This window comes from Cricetulus griseus, chromosome 7 (assembly GCF_003668045.3).
Source record: "Cricetulus griseus strain 17A/GY chromosome 7, alternate assembly CriGri-PICRH-1.0, whole genome shotgun sequence".
Lineage (NCBI taxonomy): Eukaryota > Metazoa > Chordata > Mammalia > Rodentia > Cricetidae > Cricetulus > Cricetulus griseus.
The window spans coordinates 12950332-12978154 of NC_048600.1; the positions used below are offsets into that span (position 1 = coordinate 12950332).

General features: G+C 43.7%; 2 protein-coding genes across 3 annotated transcripts; one reads left to right on the top strand and one right to left on the bottom strand.

The window, feature by feature from the left end:
* The first annotated feature begins 5 nt into the window (after nucleotides 1-5).
* Supt7l (SPT7 like, STAGA complex subunit gamma) lies at nucleotides 6-9058 on the top strand. Its single transcript, XM_027424434.2, has 6 exons — nucleotides 6-164; nucleotides 1511-1617; nucleotides 2824-3432; nucleotides 4887-5211; nucleotides 5932-6169; nucleotides 7792-9058. Exons 3-6 carry the CDS (start codon nucleotides 3020-3022, stop codon nucleotides 8052-8054), a joined length of 1239 nt encoding a protein of 412 aa, XP_027280235.1. The 5' UTR covers nucleotides 6-164; nucleotides 1511-1617; nucleotides 2824-3019; the 3' UTR covers nucleotides 8055-9058.
* On the bottom strand, nucleotides 7539-27554 carry Gpn1 (GPN-loop GTPase 1). 2 transcript variants are annotated; one of them, XR_004770919.1, is made up of 15 exons: nucleotides 27410-27554; nucleotides 26687-26780; nucleotides 24646-24685; nucleotides 23701-23767; nucleotides 22847-22884; nucleotides 21918-21996; nucleotides 21624-21718; nucleotides 19548-19593; nucleotides 18940-19086; nucleotides 18662-18744; nucleotides 17543-17582; nucleotides 15881-15971; nucleotides 12834-12941; nucleotides 10909-11473; nucleotides 7539-8026 (listed from the first exon to the last, which is right to left on the bottom strand). XR_004770919.1 is itself a non-coding variant. In XM_027424435.2 (14 exons), exons 1-14 carry the CDS (start codon nucleotides 27518-27520, stop codon nucleotides 11391-11393), a joined length of 1122 nt encoding a protein of 373 aa, XP_027280236.1. In that variant the 5' UTR covers nucleotides 27521-27554; the 3' UTR covers nucleotides 10212-11390. The 2 variants fall into 2 exon arrangements, 1 of the variants encoding a protein (XP_027280236.1); XM_027424435.2 differs by lacking the exon at nucleotides 7539-8026 and having other exon boundaries at nucleotides 10212-11473.
* Between the last annotated feature and the right edge of the window lie 269 nt (nucleotides 27555-27823).

A 27823-nucleotide genomic window follows, 5' to 3' on the forward strand; every position in this document is an offset into this window, starting at 1 on the left:
CAACCGGCTTGTAATAACTTCCTGTGGCACAGGGAGATTGAAAAGAAGCGCTTCCGGCGGCCTTGGACCATTAATCAAAAAACTAGCCTCCTAGGTTTGATCCAGTCGTCGCCTCGGCCCTGTCAGAGTCGGACAGCTGCGTAAACCGCTCCTGGCACACGGCGGTGAGTATTTGAGCCTTATTGTCGACTTCAGGTCCAGAGTTCCCCATTTTACTGCTGCCCTGGAAATCAGACTTCTAGGATCCTGTGACTGACGCTTAAGCCTGCTGATCACCTCCCGAACTTAGCCTTGATACCCCTTTTACTGCTTTTATGAAGTTAGGGAAGAGGGCAATTTCTTGTTATAACTAATACATTCTTTTATTATTCTCGGAGCGAACTAGTGAGGCAGCAGGTTCAGTGACTTTATGAAACTGGGCACTGAAACCCTATTTTCTCTTTGACGCTTTGTATTTATGACATTGTCATGACACTGGGACACAGCTTCCAAATCTAAAAAATTAGAAATAGTAGTGTTCCTTTTTTCACAGCATTGTTGGAAATCTGAACTAAAGAATAGTTTATACTGTAACTTGTTAACAGATGTCTAGACACTATACCAAGATGGTAGCCGCAGCTGATTAAGTCAATTAAAGTTAAAGTCCAGGGATAAATGCAAATTGATGTAAGACTACAAAGAAAGGATGTATATTGGGGAAATGTTGGTTTCAGTTATACTAAGGAACAAATTCAAGTCTGATAATGATGTAGAGGGTGGCAGAGGATTCCTGACAGAGGACACAACTCAAAGAGTCAATTATGAAAATGTCTGATGTTCTCAAGAAGCTGAGTAGTGGGGCTGGAGAAATGGTTCAGTGGTTAACAGTGCTTACTGCTCCTCCAGAGGACCTGAGTTCAGTTCCCAGAATCCACACCAGTCAGTTCACAACCACCTTTAACTCCAGCTCCACAGGGATCTGATGCCTTCTTCAAGTCTCCTTGGGCACCTGCATACATGTGGGACACACACACACACACACACACACACACACACACACACACACACTTACACACACACAATAAAAGTGAAATCTTAGCATCCAGCAGTGGTGACACACACATTTACTCCCAGCAGGCAGATCTCTGTGAGTTCAAACCAAGCCTTGTTTACAGAAAGAGTTCTAGGACTACACAGAGAAACCAAAACAATAAAAAATTAAAATAAAATCTTAGCAAAGAGAATAAATTGAGTATTAGATGGCTCAGCTGGTAAAGGCACTTGCTGCCAAGCTTGACAACCTGAGTTCAATCCCCAAACATACATACATACATACAAAATAAGTAAATGTTTTTTTTTTTAGAGAAAAAAAGAAGAAACTGAGTAGCATGATATTGTTAGAATTAAGATCATTTAATTCAGGAAGCCCCTCTATGTGCCTGCAGGGAACTGACTCCATGCGTGCCTTTAGTGTAGCAGTTACTGCATGCTACTGTACTGAAATATTTTGTTTCTGTTTCTCTCACCTCAGGACACAGAGCCTGCACCTTCACACAATGTCTGGTGTTCAGTGGGTGTGTACTGAACCTGAAGAGACATATAAGCAATGAATCTGGAGAAACAAATTGAAGACAGATTGTAAGTTTTATTGAATGGTAAACCACGGAATTCTGACTTTTTTCAAGAGACAACAGGATGCATTCAAATGGGGTTTGTCTGAGACAAAGAGGCAAAACAAAAAAGCAGGCTGGAGGTGTGGCTCAGTGATAAAACACTTGCCTAGACTGTGTGCAATCTTCTGTACCATAAAAAGAAAATGAGAGAGCAAGCCCAGCAACAGCCAGATTCTGAGAAACACTAGAGGAAGGGATACTAGTCAGAAGACAGCTGCAGTCTCAACTTCAGACTGGGGAAACAGCTTACTCTATAATGTACTGCCATTGCAAGCATGAGGACCTACCTGAGTTTCATTCCCAAAACCCATAGAAAAAAACCCAGGTATGGTTGCATGTGCTTATAAACTTAGTTCTGGGGAGGCAGAAACGGGTGGATCTCTGGACCTCCCACTGGTCTAGGATGATCAGCAAACCCTAGGTTCCAGCCAGAAGTCATGCCTCAAAAGCAAGATAGAGGATACCTGAGGAACAACACCGGCTGGTCTCTGGCCTCCATGTCTGGAAACACACAAAGTAACACCTCTTGTATTCTTCCATATATATATATATATATATATATATATATATATATATATATGTGTGTGTGTGTCCAAATTGGGAAGCCTAAGGCTACATTAAAGGTTCAGGGATGTTTCCACCAGGATAAGTTAAAATATACTCAGGCATAGCATAGAATAAGGTCCTTCTTAAGAAGGACCTGTTAGTATTTTTGTTTTTTATTTTTCAAGATGGTGTTTCTCTGTGTAACCCTGGCTGTCCTGAATCTCACTCTGTAGACCAGGCTGGCCTTGAACTCAGAGGTCTGCATGCCTTTGCCTCCAGAGTGCTGGGACTAAAGGCGAGTGCTACCACATCTGGCTGTCTGTTGGTGTTTTTAATGCTTCTCTCTTTTTCCTATTAATCTAGCAAAATTGTGTCAAAATACTCTGGAAATACTCCAGACTTCTCACTTAAGTTTCGCGCTTTGTAAAGTGTTTAGAATTAGGTGTTGTGGGTATTCTGGAAATGAATTATTGAAGTGAAATAGGCAATGTATGTTAGTGTTCCAGACACCATCACTGCTATTCATCTACTAATGACTTCGATTGTTCTTTTGTCCTTCAGTTGAAGAGGAACTGTCATTGTGTGATTGGCATCTAACAGTTATTTTTCTCTTAATTTCCTCAAGGAGAACATCATTTGTACCAGAGTTTTGCTACCACCTTTTTCAAAGTGATCTTCACTTACTTTTTATGTAATAACTGCCTGGACTTCATATTTTTCACTACAGAAGCCTATGATCTACAATTGCCAGAAACTTAAACACATTACCTTAGGGTATTGTCTACATTAAACCCCAGAGCTCTTTCTCTGCTTGCACTAAAATGTTGAGATACTGGGGAGAGATACCAATCCCATCAGGACAGACCAACAGAAGTTCCTTTGATCTGCTCCCACGAGAGTTCCGCCTGGTGGAAGTCCATGACCCACCCCTGCACCAACCCTCAGCCAACAAGCCCAAACCCCCCACTATGCTGGACATCCCCTCAGAGCCCTGCAGCCTCACCATCCACACCATTCAGCTGATCCAGCACAACCGACGTCTCCGCAACCTTATTGCCACAGCTCAGACCCAGAGTCAGCAACAGAGAGAAGGTGTGAAGGCTGAAGAGAGTGAGCCTCTTCCCTCCTGCCCCGGGTCACCTCCTCTCCCTGATGACCTCCAGCCTTTAGATTGTAAAAATCCCAATGCACCATTCCAGGTCCGGCACAGTGACCCAGAGAGTGACTTTTACCGGTAAGACAAAGCCTTGCTATGTTTTTCTTAAGTGTCGCGTGTATCCCGTGTGTTCCATCCCATGTTTGTCTTCCCTGTGCCCTCCCCCCCAACCCCACCCCATGATCCTGTTAAGCTTATAGGAGCTTTTCCATTTCTACACGAAGAAACTGAGGATGTGAGTGATTGACTTGCTAACATTAGTGGAATATCTCAAGTGTAGAATTTGTACTTTTTAATTTTTCTAATATAGTAAGCATTTATTGAATGCCTATTAGTGCCAGACATTTACTAGGCATGAAATAATACACTGATACATAAAAGGTAAAAAGTGGGCTGGGGATATTGTTCAGTGGTAGAGCAGTGACCTAGCAATAAAGAAGAAAAAAAAAAAAAAAAAAGCCTGTGATAGTCAGCACCACATTACCACATGCACATTTTTTGAGTGTAATATAGTTTCATTCAACACAATATTGTTGTTCATCATATTAAATACATGGTATTACTATAGTCTTACAGTTTTTCTTGTCAAGTTTCTATTTTAATTGTTTTTTTCTTTCTTTTTTTCAAGACAGGGTTTCTCTGTGGGTTTGGAGGCTGTCCTGGAACTAGCTCTTGTAGACCAGGCTGGTCTCAAACTCACAGAGATCCACCTGCCTCTTCCTCCCGAGTGCTGGGATTAAAGGTGTGCACCACCAACGCCCAGCTCTATTTTAATTGTTTAATAGTGATCATACCTAGGGGCTGGAGCAATAGCTTAGTCAGTAAGGTGGTTGATGAGACTCTGTGGCATGTAAAAAAGCCAGGCATTTATAATCGCAGCACTGGGAAGACAGAGACAAACATCCCTGAGACTCTAGCCAATAGCAAACCCACTTGGTGAGCTCCAGGCCAAGGAGAGACCCTGCCTTAAAATACAAGGCAGTAAGGCTGGGTGGTGGTGGCGCATGTCTTTAATCCCAGCACTCAGGAGGCAGAGGCAGACAGATCTTTCTGAGTTCAAGGCCAGCCTGGTCTACAGAGTGAGTGCCAGGACAGCAAGGACTGTTAGACAGAGAAACCCTGTCTCAAAAAAACAAAAACAAAAAAAAGGGAAAAAGAAATGTTCAGAGGAGTTGGAGAGATGACACAGTGGGTAAGAACACTGTTGCTCTCAAGAGAGGAACTGGGTTCTATTCCCAGCACCTACATGGTGGCTCACAGCTGTGTAACTTCAGCTCCCAGGAATCTGCCATCTTAATTATTCTCCTGTACTGTTTACTTGAGACATGCATCGCCTCTTCAGACTGTGTAACTGGGGGAAGGGGTTCAGGAATATGACTTTGGGTGCTGACACATGCCCTGAGAAGAGCAGGATGAAGCTGGCTGTTGCTCTGCAAAGTTGGGCCAGGGATTACTGGAATTGTAAAACTACTAGTCAGACAGGTCACCCCTTGGCAAGTGAACAAATAACACTATCGTGTCTCCATTTGCAGTGGAAAAGGAGAACCAGTGACTGAACTCAGTTGGCACTCCTGTCGGCAGCTCCTCTACCAAGCAGTGGCCACAATCCTGGCCCATGCAGGCTTCGAGTGTGCTAATGAAAGTGTCCTGGAGACCCTAACTGACGTAGCTCATGAGTACTGCCTTAAGTTCACCAAGTTGCTGCGCTTTGCCGTAGACCGGGAGGCCATGCTGGGACAGACTCCTTTCCCTGATGTCATGGAGCAGGTGTTCCATGAAGTGGGCATTGGCAGCATGCTCTCCCTCCAGAAATTCTGGCAGCACCGCATCAAGGACTATCACACTTACATGCTGCAGGTGAGGTGACCTGGGAGAAGTGGGCAAAGATGCCAGTCTGGGAGTATTCAGCAGAATCTACATGTCCTGGAGCTCAGCGCACAGGGACCTGGAGCTGAGTGGATTTAATCCACTTTTCTCATGACCTGTTGTTTCTCTGCCCTCACACTGGTCCAGTGAGATGCTTAGTGGTGCCGGGGATGCCTGGCCTTGCACACCCTAAGCGTGCTCTCCCACTGCTCTGCACGCCCAGCCCTAGCAGTAGAAGTTTGAAAATTCATGTTTCAGGCTGGCTCAGTTAGTAAAGTGTTTGCTTCAAAAGTGTGAGGGCCTGATTCAGATCCCCAGAGCCAGTGAAAAAGCCAGGTGTGGTGGCGCACACCTGAAGTCCCAGCAATGGTGAGATGGAAGGCAGAGACAGGGGGATTCCTGGAGTTCACTTTCTCAAACACAAAGTGGGAGCATCTGAGGAAAGACAACTATGGTGAATATTTGACCTCCATACACATGCAGTCAGCGTGTGCACATGCACACACACACACACACACACACACACACACACACACACACACACACACACACACACACACACACACACACACACCAAAAAGAAAGAAAAACAGAAGTGCAACCCATCTGCTAACTTGTACTCTGCGGGTTCTCCTTGGGTTACAAGTTGACTTTAGAATTGTAACCTAATTCTAAAATATTCTTGGAAAATTAACTCTTGCTTGCCAACAGATTAGTAAGCAGCTCTCTGAGGAGTACGAAAGGATTGTCAATCCTGAGAAGGCCACAGAAGACACTAAACCTGTGAAGATCAAGGAGGAACCTGTGAGTGACATCACGTTTCCTATCAGTGAGGAGCTGGAAGCTGACCTTGCTTCTGGAGACCAATCCTTACCAATTGGAGTCCTCGGGGCTCAGAGTGAGCGCTTCCCATCCAACCTGGAGGTGGAGGCTTCGCCACAGGCTTCGAGTAAGGAACAAAGTGCATTCGTTTTGATTCTAGTTCTGTCCATCTGAGCGCTTACCGACACTTTAGAATCAATTTAGAATGTGGGAGAAAAGCAGCATGCATGGGCAGAAGGAAAGTTGCTGGAACAAACAGCTGTGGTGAATCCTGTACAATACACTCTGGTGTAAGTAGCTGTTTCCTTGGTAAAGATGTCTAACAAATTGCAGACACAAGAGAATGAAATTGTTCTAACCTGTTCAGTGAGCTGGTCTGTTGTAGGTTATAGCTGTGATGACATAAGGAACCTGGACAATCGGCCCCTTACTTCTTTATTTTCAGGCAATTATATATGTATTTGTTCGTTTAGTTGTTGAGACAGGGTCTTGCCCTATATTCTAGGTTGGTCAGAAATTCAAGTCCTGCTACTTCAGCCTCCCTCGTGCTGGGATTACTGTACTGTACTGCACATTGCCTGCTTCACCACCTGAGTCAGTTAAATTGCAAATTAGTTTGGATACTTATTTACAAACATAAATGCATGTTGGTGGCACACGCCTTTAATCCCAGCACTTGGGAGGCAGAGGCAGGTGGATCTCTGTGAGTTCAAGGCCAGCCTGGTCTACCGAGCTAGCTGCAGGACAGTCTCCAAAACAATACAGAGAAACCCTGTCTGGGAAGAAAAAAAAAAAAAAACCTGCCATAAATGCATAAGAAATATAAATATCAAATCCTCAAATGTGACCCAAACAAAATGAGAACAGTGTTAGACATACTGAAGAGAGGCTTTTCACCAAGGAAGACAGTTAAAAGCAGAGCTGCATTACCAGAATAGAGAAGTAGGGGACATCGAGGACCATGTCTGTTGTCAGGAGGGACAGGCAGGGAACTGATATCAGCATCCTGTAGTGACCATAGTATTCAAAATGCAGGAGAGGCCCAGAGAGATTCTCAAAAGGCAGGAAAATAAGACCACCCCATGAAAGAAAGGAAAGGAAATTAGGGAGATGGCCCAGTGGATAAGAGAACTTGTGCAAACATGAGGATCTGAGTTTGAATCCCCAGCACCCATGTAAAAGGAATGGATGGTTGTGTGTGTGCCTATAATTTTGACATTGGGAAATAGACACAGGTGATCCTAAAGGCTTGCTGGCCAGCCAGCCTTGGGAAAACAGTGAGTTTCCAGGTCAAGGCAGTAAAAGAGGAACAAAAGAAGATACTACCATCCTTCTCTGGCTTCTGCATGCATATGGATGAGCACACATACCTACAGGGTTATTTGTATAACACACACACACACACACACACACACACACACACACACACACACACACACACACACACACACACGAAGGACAGGATAAACTACCTGAGCAAGGACTGGAACTGTATGTACCTTTGAACATAATTTACTGCAGTTTTACTTTCCTGGTATAGAGAAAATGGTGGTGGGTAAGGTGAAGGAAAGAAAGATGAAAAGTTGAAAGGAAGTTGGTAATTGGGAGTGACATATTGAAACAGACTAACAATGACATCCTCAATCCATGTGTGGAACGGCACGAAGGATGCTAGTCAGCCCTGGATGGGATATTCAGTTGTTCTCTTTGGCTCAGCACAGGGTTCATGCTCTTTCTCTTCATTTCTAGGTGCAGAGGTAAATGCTTCTCCTCTTTGGAACCTGGCTCATGTGAAAATGGAGCCTCAAGAAAGTGAAGAAGGCAATGTGTCTGGGCATGGGGTATTAGGCAGCGATGTCTTTGAGGAACCAATGTCAGGCATTAGTGAAGCTGGAATCCCTCAGAGCCCTGAGGACTCGGACAGCAGCTATGGCTCCCACTCCACTGATAGCCTCATGGGGTCCTCCCCTGTTTTCAACCAGCGCTGCAAGAAGAAGATGAGGAAGATTTAACTGCAAAGGACATTTCCAGTCCAGACTTACAACATCAGCAGAAAACCTTGATATTTAGAGTGTTTCCATAAATAGTGATTGGACTTTAATTCTTAAATACAGTGGGCTTTCCTAATTTCAGAGAAAAGGCTCTTAACCTAGTTACATTTCACTTTAGAATCATTTTTGTACTTTTTCAGAACAACTAAGCCACTATTTACAGACGACTGTGATACTGGCAGTAATCAGACCAAAGCCCTGTCCCCAGCTGTTCTTTTACTGTGGGACAACATGTTTCTTAGCTCCCCTCAGCCATCTCTCTGACACAGTTGAGAAGAATCATGCTACCCTGATGTTCCCTGCAGAGGTGCAAAGCTGAGATGTTTGCTTAAACATCAAAGCTTGCACAGATTCACGTAAATAGATGCCATTATAGACATCAGGTTTTCATTAATTTATTCTGGGTCAAGCTACTGGAAATCCAGTAGTAATATAGGAAATAGCTAAGCATAACAAAGGTCATGTTCCAAAACTATTTTTGCTACTCAAGCCTCTTATAAAACGAGAGCCCTGTAGTGACAGCCATTTTCCTTATGCAGACAGCTCTTCCCCACAATTCTTCCTTTTCTAGGTTACCCAGCCTCATCCTTTCTACTTTTCGAATGCTTTCTGCTGACATAGACTTTCAAATATTTTTTCCATGTACATCTTCCAACTGCTCATTTTTTCCTTTGTGAAGGATACAAAACAGGCCCTGCTACGGTTGCAGGATGGGCAGCCTTTGGTTTGTTTTAGGTTGTTCTTTTTTGTTTTTGTTTTTGTTTTGTTTTTTTTTAAAGACATTTGAGGAGCCAGAGAAATGGCTCAGTGGGTGAAGGCACTTGCAACTTGAGTTCAATCCCTGGGACCCACATGGTGCAAGAGGAGAACAAAGACTAACTTCTCCAAGTGGTCCTTTGGCCTACACACATGCCATAGTGCATGCCTGGGCACACACACAAATAAATTATTTTTGAAAAAAGTCATTTGACTTATTCCAGTTATTTAATTCTCTGACCATTTCATACATGTGCATGGTTCCCTTCTTCCTAACAAGACACACACACACACCCATCTTTCATGTGTGACCCAGAGTTTATCAGGGTTGCCTCAAGCATGGGCAACAACTTACTGGAGCAAGAGCAACTTAGCAGTAGCTACCTCACTGAGGCAAAGGACACCCCCTCCTTAACAGGCCCTCAGAGGGGTGGGGGCAGACCTATCTTGTGTAGTCTTCTATAGATAACCACTGCTGCAGAGTTCATGAGTGCAGTGGCTACCTCATAGCCAGAAGGTATCTCTTTGCTTCCCATCTCCCATTGTCTGGTTCTTAAATTCTCACCCCTTCATATGATGTTCCCTGAGCATGGGGGAGGGGTGGTTGGTATAGATGTCTTAATTAGCACTTCACCATCACTTACTCTCCACACTTGGGTCAGTTACAGGTTTCTGCATTGACTGATGCCCACTGCAATAGGCTCCAGTGAAGGTCAAGCACAGCACTGATGTCAAATGGTAAACGAGTTTAGACCAAAGGATGGGTGTGTTCCCTTCCTCAAATGCCAAAACAAGGTTAGGGGTGAGCTCCCTGTGTTTCAGGGTTTATTAGGTGCATGTGTGCTAGTACATGATATGTGTGGGGTATGTATGGGGAGGCCAGAGATAACTGTGTGCAGTCAGTTCTCTCTTCTACCTTCACACAGGCTCCAGGGACTGAACACATGGCATCAGGTTGGCATAGCAAGTGCCTTTAGCCCACTAAACCATCACACCATCCCAGTGTCCAGGTGTTTAAAGACAGTCACTTCACATACCCTAGACAGGTGTCCTACAGTCCTCCTGCCTCCTGAAGTTATAAATATTTTAATGTTTTATGAATTTGCAAATTAATCCTTAACACTCTTAAAACCTATCCTGTTTTTTGATATTGGTTTTCATGAATGAAGTGGCCAACAAGCAGCTGGTGTATGAAAAGTGTTAGTTCCCAGAGGTGGTCTGGGATCCACAGATAGGTCCTCTTTTTTTCTTTCTCTTTAAGACAGGGTCTCACTATGTAGCCCTGACAGGTCTCAAACTCAAAGAAGCCCACCTGTCTCTGCCTCCCAAATGCTTGGATTAAAGACATGCACCACAACCCCATGACATTGGGCAGAAAGGTCTTAGTTTTTAATAAAGAAAGAAAAAGCTCAGATTTTTAGATCAGTGTTTCCTACTAGGTATAGAATATTGAATAATTACTGATAAAACTCTGTGTTGCTTTGAAACAAAACTGGAAAACAGGCATCAAATCAAGAAAGATAAGGATACTTTGAAAGGCAAGTTATGAGGTTTGGTGGTTGATTCCTCTGGCCTGGGATTAAGTCAGGGGCTGAGTTGGAACAGTGTTTTGAAAGCAGAGCACACCAGTCACCTGGAGGGCTTACTGAACAGCCAGCTGAGCACCCACTCCATCCCGATGAAGCAGATTTGGAGATGTATCAATAATTGAAAACTTTCCTGGCTGATGATCTTACTTCTGGTCCAGAGACTACAGTCTGAGAACCAGGGCGAACCCTTCTAGTTACATATTACTGAATGGACACCTAGCCAAATCCTACAGCACAAACAATGATTTACACTGTTCTAAGTATAATATAAATAGGACATGGTTTTGGAGCTGGTAGGTGAATGCACATGGGAAATTAAACTACACATTACATCCCACCAGACCTGCCTTTAAAGCTCTGCTGTAACTAACAGTGCTGAACCCATTTCTAATTTGAAATCATGACACAAAATTAAAGTTAAAAACTTTATCCAAGTCACCATTTAAGCAGGATTCTTTAGAACGTGTTACCTCATGTGCACACATCTCATATCAGCACTGGCTGCCAAGGGCACCTCACTGCCCCTCTGTTTGATCCGTTCCCCCTTCCATTCTGATTAAAGGACAGCAACTTGAGGTGCAGAGTCAAAAGCACAGTGCTAAAGAGCTGAGTCCACGGGTCCAGCCTAGTCATCTTCAGGATGGAAGGTCTCCCCACCCCATCAGTGCAAAAGTACTTGAGTTCAAATGATGCAGCTTGAAATTTCAGGCTCAATAGTCATCAGCTTCCAGAGTGGTGAGAATACACTTCCTTGCTAAATACCAAGAGAAGCTAACCAAGGGTGGGCATCCACCTGCCAGCTCCACCTTCAACCCTAACTTCATCTAAGTCCTGGTTTCCCCAAAGAAGTTATTATCCTAGAGGAAACTGCTCGACTGCAGCCCTGACTCCCGGAAGGACTTCTCTGCGTGGAGACCCAGCATGTCAGACTTCTAGCAACAAGTGGGACGGTCTACTTGTTTCTCTTCCAGTGTTGTGCCATTGATTCTTGCATGAAGTTCTGAAATGCTGGCTCTTCTCGGCTTTCCTCTGTAACTGCAGGAGGAAGGGATGACTCTTTTAAAACCCTCATGGTACAAGAGAATCAGCACTCCTGTCACCACTCATCAGAAACCACATCTTAAAATTACTTTTCACTTTTTCAAAACAGGGACTCGCTATAGATCCCTAGCTGGCCTGGAACCCCTAGTCCTCCTGTTTCTGTCTCTACCACTGAGGTTACAGGCATGTCCCCCCAACACCCGGCTGAAACTACTTTTAAGGCATTAAGTACTCACACCCTCCATTAATAAAATAGCTTCCAGAAGCATGCCTTATTTATCAAATTGCCAAAACGTGCAGCATCTGAGTCAGAGACCATCCTCTTCATAAATAAGTAAACTGAGGTCTACTCAGGTAGGCAAGAGACAGAAAAATACCTATAGTGATTTACCTGCTGCCTCAGGCACCCAAGAGCTAGGAATAAAGTAGGGAACCACCACATTAGACTGTTAACTACTCAAAACAAACACTCAGGGGCTGGAGACAAGGTTAAGAGCATTTGTTGCTTGTACCCAGCACCCACATGGTGGACTACAACATCTGTACCTCCAGTTCCAGGGGATTTCTGCCCTCTGCAGGGACCAGGCATGCAGGAAGACACTTACATACATAAAGTAAAAATAAATACATCTTTTAAAAAACCCAACATTGCCAAGTGGTGGTGGTGCACTCCTTTAGTCCCAGCACTTGGGAGGCAGAGGCAGGCAGATCTCTGTGCGTTCAAGGCCAGCCTGGCCTACAGAGCAAATTCCATGACAGGCTCCAAACAGAGAAACCCTGTCTCGAAAAACAAATAACAAAACCAACACCAACGACCCAAGATGTAGCTCAGTGGCACATGCTTTTAGCAAGCAAGAGGTCCTGGGGAATCCCTTATCACCAATTAACCAAAACAGCAGTAATAGACAGACACGGTAGCATAAAAGGCATGGTACTGGGTTTTGGTATGGAAAGCCCCTATCCACTGTTTCCTAAACAGGGTCCTAAACTGTATCAGTGGGAAATCAAGCTGATCGAATACAAACAAGTGAGGCTGTATGTATGCAATGCTCTCTGCTCTGGACTGTGGATCTGACAGGATAAGCAGTCTGCAGCTCCTGCCTTGACTTTTCCATAATGATGGAACCTGAATTATGAAATAAACCCTTTCTCCACTAAACTGCTTTCTGATGGGGTATTTTGTCACAGCAAGGGAATGAAATTAGAACACGTAGCAAGGCCAGAACCCTTCATATAGGAAACTCTGCTGGCACCATGTGCTTTACCATCTCCTCCTTCCCACCACTGACCATGGGCCCAGGATCTTCAAAGTCTCAACCATGTCAGCCCCCTTTTTCCATCAGCTAGCTCTCACCTCTGTGGTCAATGTCATCAGTGTCACTCTCAGCTTCCTCATCCTCTTCATCCAAGGTTCCCCGAGTCAGGATCAAGTCAGAAGGGTTCAGCACAGGAGACAGACTGTCTGAGGTTAAAACACAATGAGTACAGATGTGTCCTCAAAGAACTGATTCTGAGTAATTATGATTAGCCGCTGGCAGCAGACGTGCAGGAGAACTGCACCTGTCAATTCTACCAGAGTTTAGTTCACAAAACAATTTCAGGAGCCCCCTTATTTCCACTGAGAAAAACAGAAGAAATGTATCCCTGAAACACCAGCACTCTACTTCACTAACTCACAAACTGGAAGAAGCTATGCTTTTCCTGATGAAAGATAAAGAAATATAAGGCTGCACACTGGCAACTGTTTAAACACCGTAGAAGCTTCTAAGTGGGATACACGTTCAGGGGAGGTCTGAAGAAAACACAGGGTGAAATGATACAGAATAGAGCAGCGATGGCAAACTTCAAGCAGTGGAAGAGGAGGTAAAAACGGGAAATTAAATATACTGCTAGAGGTAAAGTTCCCTACTTGGTGAATAAAGACTAAGCCCTAAGAATGAGAAAAGTCTGATCCAAAAATTCCTGCCAGACTCAGTGAGACCTAAACCTACAGGACAGTGTGACTACTGTTCAAGAGACTCTCAGGCTATGCTCAGCTGGGGAAGGGAGTAAGGCGAGCTGAAGGCAGTAACAGGGAGGGAAACAGACAGCAGTGGCCAACCAGGCATGGTGGCACATGCCTTTAATCCCAGCACTCGGGAGGCAGAGGCAAGAGCTCTCTATGAGCTCCAGGCCAGCCTGGTCTACATAGTGAGGTCCAGGACAGCCAGATCTGTATAGTAAGACCTTGTCTTGGGGTAAAAAGAAAATCTCAAGGGCCAATGATCCTATACAACAATGATGACAGAATATTCGAACGTTGAATGCTTCCTTCCACACCCAACTAAGAATCACCCAGATATATACTAGGGATTTTTGTCAAATCATCCATGGAAACTCCTCTCTTTTCAGGGACCTGTGACTCTGAAGGATCTTGTGTGTGTGTGTGTGTGTGTGTGTGTGTGTGTGTGTGAGTGTGTGTGTGTGTGTGTGTGTACACAAGGTGGTGAAGATATCAAGATTGGCACAGAAGCGTTCATGTCACTGGATACTCAGGCAGGTTCCCACTCTACTATTCTCTGATGAACATAAGTGAACAAAAGACACAAACAGAAGCTTCTTTCCTTTAGTAAGGTATCTGTGGAAAAAATGTTGCTATATGAAGAAAAAGAACTCAAGTATATAATTTATACACAATAAATAAATATATAAAGTGGAACTTATTATATATTAAAAAAATAAAGTTCATCTACTTGGTTTCTGGGTCCCACCGAATTGCAACAAATTTTTACCCTACTTTTTATGGGCAGTTTATCATCTTGCCTCTCGAGAGGCAAAAAATCCCATATATATATATATATAAGACTTATAAACAATATATATATTAGACATTACTTTTATGTGTATGAATGTTTTGCATACATGTATGTTTATGAACCACATGTAAGTCTGGTGCCCATGGAGGTAAAAGAGAGTGCTAGAGCCCCTGGAACTAGAGTGGGTGGCTATGAACCATCATGTGGGTGCTGGGAATTAAACCCAGGTTCTCTACAAGAGTAGTAAGTGCTCTTAATTGCCAAGCCATCTCTGCAGTCCCAGGAAGTATGTATTATTTAATATGAGTACATCCTAGACACTCCCCTTTGAGGGTCAATGATCGAAATCACAAAGAAGGAAAGAAATGGGCATAAGGGAGGAAAAGGCAAAGAAAAGAGGGAAGGACAAAGAGTAAGGTAGGAGGATAAAGGACTAGAATACAAAACACAACACAAACCCATACCCATGAGAACACCAAGCTGGATAAAGAAGATAAAAATCCATTGTATAATGTAACAAGAAATATGCAAAAAGTATTCAGGATAACATTCCAGAAAGGCACAAGACCTGCCAAATACAAAAATTCTTCCTGCTCTTGAGGAGGAAGAGGTAAGATCAGCCATGTCAGTTCTTCCTGAACTGCTTAAGTAGCACACAGTATCCTCAGCACCAATGCCAAAGCTATCTAGGAAGCCAGAGGAGCTGATGGGAAGCACACGTGCAAAAGCAAACGTGAGAATAGCCAGAGAGAGGAAACAGTACAGGGACACCAGCCTGAGCTGACACTGAAGCGTTCTGTCATTAAAGCATGTGCAGGCATTACAGGAAACAAATAGCAGAGTAAACACAAGTCCTGGGCCAGCCAGACTGCTCAGTGGATAGGGCTCTCGATCCCAAACCTGATGAGCTAAGTCTGCTCTGAAGGGAAGCTGCCACACCTAAGTAAGACCCTGTATTAGACAATAGTGTGTCCATGCTAACTCCTCATTTTTCCTAACTATACTGAGGTTTTTGTTTTGGATTTTTGTTTGTTTGTTTGTTTGGGGTTTTTTGAAGTTGTTGTTTTGGAGCTTTTTGGGGTGTTTTTTGGTTTTGTTTTTTGTTTTGTTTTGGTTTTTGGTTTTTCAAGAGGTTTGGAGACAGGGTTTCTCTGTGTAGCCCTGGCTGTCCTGGAACTCACTCTGAGGACTGGGCTGACCCCAAACTCAGAGATGCACCGGCCTCTGCCTCCCGAGTGCTGTGATTAAAGGCATGCACCACAAACTAGGCTGTACTGAGGTTCTATAATAATATCTTTATTTTTAGAATGTATACAAAGGATTGAAAATAAGAGAGCATCATATTTGCATGAGTTTTACATAATATCTGTAATTCAGTTATAACACACTGTAAAAAAAAAAAAAATAGTACCTTGCTATAGTACAAAACTTCCAAAAGAAACTCAGAGCAGCATAAAGTGTGCACCATCTGTCGCAGGTCAGTTACGCAGATCCATGTATGAACGTTTCCTCACCTCCCCTATATGTTCTTCCTCATTTATACATATATTACTGTACAGGGCATTCACCCTCCATTCTCTCCTAGTGCCAAGAGCCCTTCCAATACCTTTGCTGGTCCCTGGGTCCAGGGCTACAGAGCCCATATCCTTCCGAAGGCGCTCCAGTTGCTCCTTCTGCTGATCACTCTGGGCACTGGCCTACAGACAGGGGAAATGTCCTCATGTTAAACTAGGAGATCCCGGGCTCGTGAGATGGTTCAGTGGTTGCAGCCATGCCTGACAAACTAAATCCCACTGGTGGAGAACATGTGATAGAAGAGAACCAACTCCTGCAAGCCGTCCTTTGACCTTCACATGTATTCTCCCAACACAAATTTAAAAGACTGTTAAAAAAAAAAAAAAATCTCTGGAGCAAGGCTTCTAACTGAGAGGCTGAATGCTTGGCAGATATGAAGCACTGGTTCAATCTCCAGCAAAAAGGAATGAATGAATGAATGAATGAATGAATGAATGAATGAATGAGCAAAATAATAAAGATGCATAAATTAGATGCCAGTTCTTTGTTTGTTTGTTTTAAGATAGGGTCTCACATAGTGTAGGACACCCCCAAACTTACTATGTCACCATGGATGACCCTGAACTTAAAAGAGTCCACCACCATGCTTGGCTATTGCTGAATAACAAGCCCAAGGTTTTGTGCATGCTAAGCAGACACTCAACCAACTGAGCTAAGTCCCCAGTCCCAGGATGCTACCCTTTAAAGACAAGATTAGGAATTACAAAAATACTAGAGGCTGGTAGAGGATGACATATGGAGACAAAACCAGTGAGTCATGTGTGCCCAAGTGACAGCAGATTTCCAGTCGTATGCTGAATGAAAACCCAAAACTATGAGCAAAGAACCCTCAAGTGCAGCTTGCAAGAAGGCCCCAATGCAGGCTCTGACATGGGAGAGCCTCAATTTATCATTTGGAACAAGAACTGTCAGACACCTCTCTAACCTTCAAAATCATACAAGCCTTTAAGTTGACCTCAGAGACTGGGTGAGGAGGGGCATAAAAAGGTCTTGGTAAATATATCTCAGTAAAATTCTGACATTTTAAAAATTCAGATACAAAACCTGTGTGGCAGCTCATGCCTATAAATCCAGCACTCAGAAGGATGAGGCAAAAGAAAAGAGGATAAATATTCAAATATGAGGAGAGGAAAAATGTCAGGAGGCCTTTCTGCATACAGACAACACACACAGATTTACTCTGCCTGCAGTCCCACATGCTCAAGTGGCTGAGGTAAGAGATCACTAGAGCCCCAGAGTTTTAGACCAGCCTGGGTAGAGTGAGACCTCAACTCAAAACCAAACAGGGCTGGGCACATAATTCAGTGTATAGAACACTACCAAAAATGAAGAAACAAAAATATGCAAGAATTTAAAAGAAACACGGAAACATTAGCCAGTTATATCTCGATAAAGCCAGAAAAAAAAATTAAAATACAAGCCAGGCAGTGGTGACACACGCCTTTATTCCCAGATCTTGGAAGGCAGAGGCAGGCAGATCTCTGAGCTCCAGGACAGCCAGGGCTACACAGAGAAACCCTGTCTCAAAAAACCTTCTTTGCTTCTCATCCCTACTTCCCGAATGCTCATCAGAGCACAGGCCAGCAGACTAGCTGGTCCCCTACCAGTCTCTGGTGACTGGCTGGGACTACAGGCCCGTGCTTGTGTGGGTCAGATGGACTCTCTGGCAGCTCTAACACACTCTCCCTCTTACCAGTGATTTCTTCAGGCGCTCGTATTCCGGCCGATATTCCCTGGAGAAAGAAATGCCTTCTAAGTACCTCTCCTGGACAACACACCCTGCCCACCCGGACCTATAGCTTGCTTGCTTAAAACCACCAGCAACATGATCTAACCTCTCACTGGAGTCCCTGCACACCACTGGCATCACTAGTCTGCCCTGTGGAACCCAACAACTCCTGATGGCTGTTGTAAACACTAACAATGAAGACACCACATATGAGAAGCTGAGGGGCTCGTCACTGTCACTATTGCTCAGGAAGTCCAATGTCTAAGGAACTCACACAAAAACCCTTGATGGTTAATCAGTGGGAAAATGTTGCCTGGCAACCACAATGCCATTCATAGGGTCAAACTACTAAGCTAAAGCAGCATGTTAACAAGCAGCCCATGAGGCCATGGTCCAAGTGCTACAGGTGCTCTCCTTTAGGTGAATGGGATCCCACTGTCAGCAGTGACAACAGTTGTAACAGACATTTATCAAGTGTCTCTATGATGTGTCAATAACTGTGCTACAACTTTGCATATACTTCTTCAAATAATACAGCGACCTCAGTGCCAGATCTACACCATGCCTGTTTCTGCAGGGGATGTCTTACAGGGACATAACTACCATCTTTTGTTTCTGAACTATCTACAGGTCTTTTGTCCTACAATGACAGACATGAGAAGTTGCCCACAAAGTCTGTAATATCTATCCAGTAGCTCTTTTCAGTACACTTGATGGTCCCGCCTGGTAACCACTCAGACCAGTGAACACTGTATACTTCTATCTTTTTTTTTTCATTTGGAAAGTTTTATTGAGGGGGAGGTAAGAAAACAAGGTAAAAAGACACAGAGACAGAGAAAGGACAGAAGAGAAGGGGGAGGGGAGACACGAAAAGTCCTGTCTGTCCCAGGGGAACAGTGGAGAAAGAGCTACTTCTATCTTTTTTAAGGAAGGGCACAGACACTTGTTACTCCTGAGTGTGGTCAGATCTAATATACACATGCAAGTAAATATACTTTACAGGGAAGATGTAAATGCAAACGACTACCATATGAGAATGGCGGGTAATAAAGAACGCATCAACAGGCTTTCCTTCATCCTCACCTTTCATACTCTTCTGCAGCACTGGTGACTTGAACACAGAGTTCATCGAAGCCGGTGCCCACCACAGCAGAGACACCCACCACCTGCAAAGAAGCAGCATGAATTTGCTTGCTGGACAAGTCTCTGCTACCGAGCAGCCGCCCAGCCCGTGAACTACCTTCACTAAGCAACACAACAGAATGTAAAGCATTTGCTTCCAATGCTGGTTAAAAGCCAGTTAAGGCAATGGCAAGACATTATCCACAGCTACTATCACTATGATAGGAGATAAAATTTACCCTGAGTGAGCTGTAGAACTCATCTAGCACCAGGCTCATGGAACGAGTCAGGTTACTGACATAGGTAGTCTCTTGGTTCAAGGCATCTTGGAAAGCCTCAAAATCTTGCATCCACTCCACCGCAAAGCTGTGGTCAATGATGTCGGTCTGTGCCAGAAAGAAGGCAGTCATCAGCAACCTGAATCAAGGTCACAACTAAACCAAGGCAAAAAATCATTTAAGTGGTGACAGCAAAGAACTCATCATCACAGAGTTTCTTTCTTTGGCTCCCCTGTTCCCAGCCCCACTACAACAAACTGTAAATAGATCTGCCTTGGTTTGATCAGTATTTCCAGTAGAGTTCCTGTACTGACACAGAATCCCTGATGCTGAAGAACCAGTGACACACACTGGTTAATGGTTACTCTGTCTGCCCTACAATCACTGGGAGAGAGAAGGCACTAAACACAGATGCCACCCACTCCATCTGGTGGCATCCACTTCCCTGATGTGTCTGTGACTTTCCGTAGTAAAATCTTAATGTGCTGACAAACCTGAAATCACTCCTCACACCTCAGTCAAGGCTCTGTGTTAAGAAATGTTGAAATCACCAAGGAAGGGCCACTTACTTTGTTCATGACAACAATGAAAGGCAGCTTGGTTTTGTACAAGATGCTGGAAAAAAACAATCAAACATGGAGATTATTATTAAAAGTATTTAGGCCAGGCATAATGTCACATGCTTATAATTCCAGCATTCAGAAGGCAGAGGCAGAAAGTTCATGAGTTCAAGGCCAGTCAGGGCATATAGTGAGTTTGTTTCCAAAAACAACTAAAGGCATTCAAGCCCTTAGGACTAAATAAAGAGAAAGGAAAACCATCAAACTGAATTATAAATGGTATTCAGTCTCTTCTCCCAAAGGAAAATAAATGACCACCAATATCAAATCAGCAGCTGATCCCCAACATATACCATGTGTTGATATTGATCCTTTTTAATATTTTATCAAACAATTCTCTTTGTTATCCAGAGGGAATGAGCATTTATTGAATCCCCTAAATAGTATGGTTACACTGGTAGACACTTTCACATGTATATAATTATCTCCTTTAATCCATACAAATGCCATATAAATGTGTCAGAGCCAGCCTTGGCGACCCCCCATGCCTAGCTAGCCGCCAGATAGTCTAGCATCCCACCCCTCAGGTTCCAGGACCTGGCCTGAGAAGCAACTAACACCTATTCCTTCCCCCACTTCCTTAACACAGGAGATTCTGGATACCTGCCTGAGAGCAATTAACATTCGTTCCTCCCCCCACCTCCTTTTTCTCTGCTTCCTCCTTTCTCTTTAAAAAGCCCCTTGGTTTCAATAAAGTTGTCCTTGACAAGGAAATCTGCTTGGTCCCGCTTTTTCTTTCCCGCCCATTATTTTCAGGCGGATCCACCTTGGACTCACAAATTACCGGAGCCCCGAGGGATGGGGCATAAATGTATATAATTTTTGCTTTGTTTTTAAGACAAGGTCTCATTCTGAAGCCTACACTACTAGCCTAGAATTTATTAGTCTGTAGTCCAGGCTAGCCTTGAATTTATAGCAATTCTCCTGCCTCAGCCTCCAAAAATACTATCCTAGAGGCTGAACATTTCCCACATTTACCAAGGCAGATGAACAAGATTAAATTATATACACTTAAGGTATACATCATGAATTGTTTTTAAAGTTGATCTTCCCTTGCCTTTTATTAAGTTAGTGTCTGCAGGCCTGGTAGCTGACCCAGGCCTCCAACGTGAGAGGCACACCCTCTCCTGCTGAGCTGTGTCCCCAGTCCTCTGACATTTTGAGCTATAAACACACTGTGAAATGACTACCACACTCAGAAGAGTCACGTAGCTGGGCTTCACTCATCCTCTCATACAGGTGATAGCTCTTGTCCATTCCCCAGTTAAACTGTCAGTTTCCACAACACTCATGTTCAATTTCAGTCACATGGTTCAGTCAGTGAACCATGAAGCATCTTTTTTCTTCCAATGTAACATTCGGGATAAACTAGTACATGTTTGGATTATATTGTTCTTAATGCCATGGCAGGGTCTTTCTCCACAGTCTATATGGTCTTGAATTTACCCTCCTTTGGCAAAACTTCTCATTCCTAGTGTCTCCTCATGTTACAATTTTACATTACTTATACAAAACCTAAGGACCATTTACACCAGAGAACTCTATTCTGTCCAGACTTGGATCTCACCCATCTGGGAATAATTACCATCTATTTCTCTGACAGGCAAGGGAGGAAGACGCTGAGAGAAAATGCCAATAGTACATGTCTCTCTTTACAAGACAATCAACTGAGTAGCAAATACAGATGATCACAAATCTAGGGGTGATAACCAGGACTCAAAACCAAAAGGGGAACAAAGTCAGCTGAAGAGATGGCTTAGCAGTCAAGAGCACTCACTGCTTCTACAGAGGCCCCAGGTTCAGTTCCCAGCACCTACATGGTAGGTCATAACTACCTGAAACTCGTGTTTGAAGAGATCTGAGCACCCCCTCTAGCCTTCACAAGCTCCTGCACACACGTGGTACACATACATTCATACAGGTCCACACACATACAAATAAGTAAATGTCTTTAAAAACAATAAAAAGGGGAAAGAGAAGAGCCTCACAGCTGACAGAACATCACACCTACCACCCATCAGTTACCTGCAAGCATATAGCATATTGGACATGAAGGTTACTGGGTTAGTACTTCGTGATGTGTCCATTACATAGATGACCACTGTTGGAAATGAGGATGCCTAGAACCACAGAATGAGTAAAGTTTTAATCAGAGGGCTCACCACCTGCTCCCACACTTTTTCCCTCACTTTCTTGCAAGAGAGAACCACACTGTGCAGAGTGTGCAGAGTCTCTTCCTCTCCCATTCAGGCCCCGGCAGTAAACAGAGGCTAAGCTGACCCTCCAGATGCGCTCATGAACAAGACCCAGAACACTCACCAGGGCCTCAGTGATGATTGTCCCAGAAGCTGACCAGGTGAACACTTCAATCTGTCCGGGTGTGTCAATCAGGACATATCTGGGTCAAGGAGTGTAAAGTAAAGGGGTGTTATACTTGGGCAGTTCTGAAGATATCCCATCACAGAGAGTGCTCAATGTCCACTCATTCAAGAGTGCAATAACCTCTGCACACTGCCAAACAGTCCTACCATGCCCTAAAGCTGCATATTCTCAAAAGCTTGTTCCAGGTCCAATATTCATGCTCATGAGAAGAAACAGCACAGCACAAGCTGTTGCCAATAATCAAAGAGGAAACTGTGATTAGTACAGAAACATCCCTATCAATGAGACATGAGAAAAACCAGGATGCAACTCACTTGGGAAACATCCTGTTTCTTAGCGACAAGGATTCGGAGTGAGGGAAGGAGGAGGCATGGAGTAATGGAGGAATACTGCCTACAGAATATTCTAAAATTGACTGCAGTGATAGCTGCACAATCCTGTGGATGTAATAGAAGACAATGATTTGTGCACTGGGATGGCATGTAAATTGTATCTTAATATACTTATTTAATAGTAGTTAATGGTGAGAAATGATGAAATGATGTCTTCCCCATCATGGTAGACTGTGCTCCCTCAAACAACGAGAAAGTCCTCGTCCCTTAATCTGAGAGAGGAGAAAAAAGTTAAGTGTTTCTCCAAAAGTCATGTAGAAAGGAAGAGAAGTGTTGGGGGATGGGGGTCACAATAATTGGGAGTATTCCTCTGTATTATATGTCATCTCAATGATTTTATTGTCACCTTTCTTTGTTTCATTTCTAATGACTTGTCTCAGTTAACACAGTTAACAAAGGTCTCCAAATCCTCTCAAAAGTCTAGAAATGTATCAACAACAGGCAATAAGTAAACAGTCAGCTGAAACCACCTACTTGAATGTGTTCTGGGCCTTCTCGATAAACTTCATCACCTGGAAGAAAAAGATGTCAATTACAACACAATCTAACTCCAACACAACACAAGAGGTCACCCTCCATGGTGGCATGTGTCAAACACACCATCACAAAACACCACCAAGGACACCAAGCAATGGACTCCTTGATGCAAGGAAGCAGAACCACAGCAGGAGCGCTGCAAGTTGGGCACAGTGTCAAGCCCTGTCCTGACCTGTCACTGTGATGTCAGGGTCCCGTGGCACATGGGCCACAATGGTTTGTTTTAAACAGCCAGAGTCAGGTTGTGTTATCCAGGTATACTGTGGACTCCAGCCCTTTGTGATTCTCCTATTTCAGCCTCATACAAGCCATCCTGCCTGGCTTTAGTCAAATGTTAATGTCTCAAGTAGCAGAACCAGTGTAAAAAATAATGATTATAAGCTGCTCTCATGGGAGTGACAGAGAAAATCTAGAGGATGGCAAATACTTGTTACAAGAAAAAATGTCACCATCCCTTGATGTAGCTAATCACAGTGCCCTGTACCCTTAATAATAACATCATAGGCCAGAGAAAGAATCCAGGTCTGTAAAAGAGTTCTTAATTGGTCTAGACAATAAAAGGTGAATTCCTTTTACATAGGTCTCTTGGGTTTTTGTTTTGTTCTCTCACAAACAATAAATGAGAAGCATTCCACCACATCCAGAAGCTATATCTCTGTCTACCAAAATGCCTGCTTAGTTTCGGTATTTCTCCATTTTTTCTACTCATCTTTACCAATGTGATCAAGCGAGAACACATTAAAAGGCAGATTTTTACAGTGCCATGCCTATCAATGTAAAAGAAGTCTTACCTGATCAAATCTGGTAGCAAAGAGATTGAGTGAGGTCACTATGCCACCATTTGGCCCGAGTCCATATCTGAGCACTCAGTTAAGGATTTAAATTGCACATATGAGATTATATAGTTCATACCTAGATTGTCATTCATACAACAGTATTATGTTCAGTATTAACACTACATTCAGTATGTAACAGTATTAGTGTTCAATTAATGGGTCCTGGCAACCCAGCCTTGGACATAGAATCTTAGTGCTACAAGAATCATTTACTAGCAAGGTCCTCTTTGTTCATCATTTTAGGGATGGTCATACAAGATAAAGACAAGAGAATGACCAAAATTTAGTGAATACACACATGTGTCAAACAGTGACAGGCTGCTGGCATCAGTTATTAATATTATCTATGCAGCCAGGCATGGTAGCTCAACACCTTGAATCCCAGCATTCAGGAAGCAGACGCAGGCAAATCTCTGTGATTCTCAGGCCAGCCAGGGCTACATGTCACACTCTTTACTCTGATCCTCACTAACCAAGTAACCTTAAGTTACTTACAGAGAGCCACATGTCATGCTTAACTCAGTCCATAAGAATTAATCCAACTCAACATATTTTCCTGAGTTTCCTGATCAAATTCATAGCTAAAAAATGACTATCTCACCCAAGGCAACATCACTTCACTAGAACCAGGCAGTTAACAGCTGACTACTCATCTGCTGATCTCTAATTATAACACCTGTAGTCTGAAACTGAATTCAAACGGTAGGGTAGTATTGCTGGAAATCTCCAATCTCTCCTACATTCATCTCATTCATCCTACATCTTTTTAATACAATTACTTAAAAGGAAGTAAGTTTTCTACTTGTATATTTCACAATTTGACACAAAAACCACTCCCTCAAAGTGGGGAGCAATTCTCCAGGAACGAGTCAATCCCACAGCAGATGAGGGAAATGATACTGTTTCATGACTTCTTTATACTTCACTGTGTCACGGATATCTGAGGGGAAATGAGAGATAATGGTTTATTTTAGTTTTTGAGGCATGGTCTCAGTTGTCCGGACTAGCTTTGAACTTTCCATGTAGCCCAAACTGTCCTCAAACTCTGAGCAGTTCTCCTGCCTCAGCCTCCTGAGTACTAAGGTTGCAGAAGTGCCACCATAACTGACTTACGCCTCTTACCAGCATTTTCTTATACCTTTCTCCACTTACAATGGCTTCCTTCCTGACTAAAGATAACCATTGATTATCCAATGAAGAATGTTAGGCTCCTGGGTGTAATAGTACACACTTTTAATCCCAGCACTCAAGAGGCAGAGGCAAAGTCAAGCAGACCTGTGTGGGTGAGACCAACCTGGTCTACAAAGTGAGTTCCAAGACAACCTGAACTACATAGAGAGACCCCATCTCAAACAAACAAAAAAGTTAGGTTAGAAAGTTTTAATTGTGATAGTGTCTAAAACAAGACTGAAAGTTTTAGACAATTTTAATGGTACTGGGCACATACACAGGGGAAGAAACAACAAAACAAACTAAAACCAAGAAAAGACTTCTTATTAACCACTGCCTGGAAATAAAGACAACTCAAAGACATAGGAAAAATAAACCTATCCCCCTATCCACTAGGGGCTGGAGAGATGGCTCAGTGATTAAGAGCACTTTGCAGAAGACCCAGATTCAGTTCCCAGAACCTACAGGGCAGCTCACAAATGTCTGTAAGTCGGGTTCCAGAGGTTCTTGCACCCTCTTCTGGCCTCTGAAGGAACCAGACACATATCATGGTGCACAGACATGCATAAAATAAAAATAAATAGGAAGGAACCTACCCACCAATCTGGAGATAAATATTACAATTTTATCCTCGAGTTTGGATGGGAAACTTTATGTCAATCTTCCCCAAATGATCTATGATTCTTCAGACAAGACCTCCCCTATCCTCCACCTTAATTTGTGTATTTGGGTTATAAGAAGCTTACCAGGATTAACAAGTGACACTTATGGCCTGTGAATCAGGAAGCCTGAACCCAGCAAGAACCCTGTCACCCTGTCACAAGATCACATGAACTTTCTTAATGAATCTACCCCTCACCCATTTTTTCTTTCTTTAAAAAAAAAAAAAAAAAAAAAAAAACCAAGCAGGGTTTGGCTATTTGGTTCTATATTCTGCCTCAGACTCCCTTGGATAACACCCATACTGAATCTTTCTGGTAGTTTCAGTCAGAAACTCTCCTCAGGGGGCTGGAGAGATAGCTCAGAGGTTAAGAGCACTGACTGCTCTTCCAGAAGTCCTGAATTCAATTCCCAGCAACCACATGGTGGCTCACAACCATCTATAATAAGATCTGGTGCCCTCTTCTGGCCTGCAGGCATACATGCAAGCAGAACATTGTATACATAATAAATTAAAAAAAAAAAATCTTGCCACACACACTTTTAATCCCAGCATTTGGGAGGCAGAGGCAGGTGGATCTCTGTGAGTTCAAGACCAGCCTGGTCTACAAGAGCTAGTTCCGGGACATCCTCCAAAGCCACAGAGAAACAGTCTCAAAAAACCAAAAAAAAAAAAAAAAAAAAGAATCTTAAAAAAGAAACTCTTCTCAGAGTAATGCATATATTTGTTTTGTTTTTCAAGACACAATGCATATTTTTAATGTTACACACACACACACAACTTTGGGAATGGAAGGGTCCTACCTACCTATCAGAGTGAATTATAGCAGAACTAATAAACTCTTACTGCACTCTGACAAAAGAAACTAAATGATTTTATGTGTCATTTTTTTTTTTTATGGGCTGACTTAATGTCACTTCTTCTCAAATCAATTACAACAGCTTCACACACTAAGGATACAGGTGAACAGAAATGATACAAACTTAGGAACCATTAGAATAAAGAGAGGGATAAATCTCAAAAAGGAAGAAGCCTGTTCTGGAACGAAGACAAATCCAAAGAAAATACAAGTAGAATTAGCAAGTTCAGAAAAAGACTGAAGGCACTCACCAATATTGGCGGGGAAGGGGACTTCATGCACAGCAGGGTCCAGGTTGATGACGTAGGGTGGGAAGCGTTTGTTGTGGAGGTGTCCTGTGAGCCTCTGCAATAACGGGGGGGGGGGGAGATGATAACATAGTAAGGGGACCAGAGAATTCCCATCCATTCATTGGCCACGCCTATAAAGTCTGTAATAATTTCACTCTTCCCGCCACCTATTACGCTTGTTCAACAATAAACTCTCAGTTTAAAAAACATCTAGCTCTAATCTGGCAGGCCTCCTCTACTCTCCATCACCTCTTACTAACTTTGAATGTCCCTGTAAGAGGTTTTTCCCCCTATCTCCTTCACTAAAACATTAACTCCGTGAATGCAAGGGCTTTGTTAATCTCATTTTCGCTGTACGCTCAGAGTTTAGAACGCGGTAAGTCGAAAGAAGTCATTCTTCCACAACTCCTCAGGCAAAACCAGTGTGTTGGCATTACATCCCCTTACTCTTTAAGCCGGGACCTTCAAAAAAGCTGCTAATTCACATCAAGACGATTTCCGGTGTACCACGCTTGCACTACGGTCACCCAGAAGGCCGCCGAGGGGGACCCGGGAGAGAGCCCAGGGAGGCTTCGGGAGTCGAGGAAGCCCCCGGAAAACCACGCGTCCAGACCCGCCAGTCCCCCAGACTGCTTCCTCCCTTCCTCCCCGGCCACAGGCAACCTTCCGCGCAGTGCACGTCACCTGTACAAAGGTAGTTTTCCCGGATCCCGCCATCCCCAACACCAAGAGACACACGGGGAGCTGGGGAGCCCCGGAAGCCTGGAGCTCTGCAGGAGCCGAGGGCGCCGCCATCTTTCCCTCAGCCACGCCCACAGCTCCACGGACTCGCCTACAGTCGCTGCATTCCGGGCTGCGATTGGCCGGAGAATTCGTCCTCTTGCGTTCAGAGCTGCGATTGGTCGGATGATCCTACCTGCTGCCCTTAGGGCTACGATTGGCCGGAATATCCAAATCGCCCAAACCTGCTGGGCTCCAGAAGGGCCTGTGGGCGTCAGGCTCTCTGGACTGTCTAGATGCTGCAGCTGCCAAGTAGGGGCTCTGGACATGTGAGGGGAAGTGTAGAGAACCAGGGAGAGTTGACAGGGGTGAGGGAGG

Excerpts from the sequence above, each read along its gene's own strand:
- Gpn1 (XM_027424435.2), bottom strand. The coding sequence starts at position 27,520 with ATGGCGGCGCCCTCGGCTCCTGCAGAGCTCCAGGCTTCCGGGGCTCCC. Across the intron at positions 23,768-24,645 it reads TATAAAGAAGTCATGAAACA|ATATGGACTCGGGCCAAATG; the intron begins GTATCATTTCCC and ends CTGAGTGCTCAG. Across the intron at positions 12,942-15,880 it reads GGACCCAGGGACCAGCAAAG|ACAGTCTGTCTCCTGTGCTG; the intron begins GTATTGGAAGGG and ends TTTTAACCTCAG.
- Supt7l (XM_027424434.2), top strand. The coding sequence starts at position 3,020 with ATGTTGAGATACTGGGGAGAGATACCAATCCCATCAGGACAGACCAAC. Across the intron at positions 5,212-5,931 it reads ATCACACTTACATGCTGCAG|ATTAGTAAGCAGCTCTCTGA; the intron begins GTGAGGTGACCT and ends GCTTGCCAACAG. Across the intron at positions 6,170-7,791 it reads GGCTTCGCCACAGGCTTCGA|GTGCAGAGGTAAATGCTTCT; the intron begins GTAAGGAACAAA and ends CTTCATTTCTAG.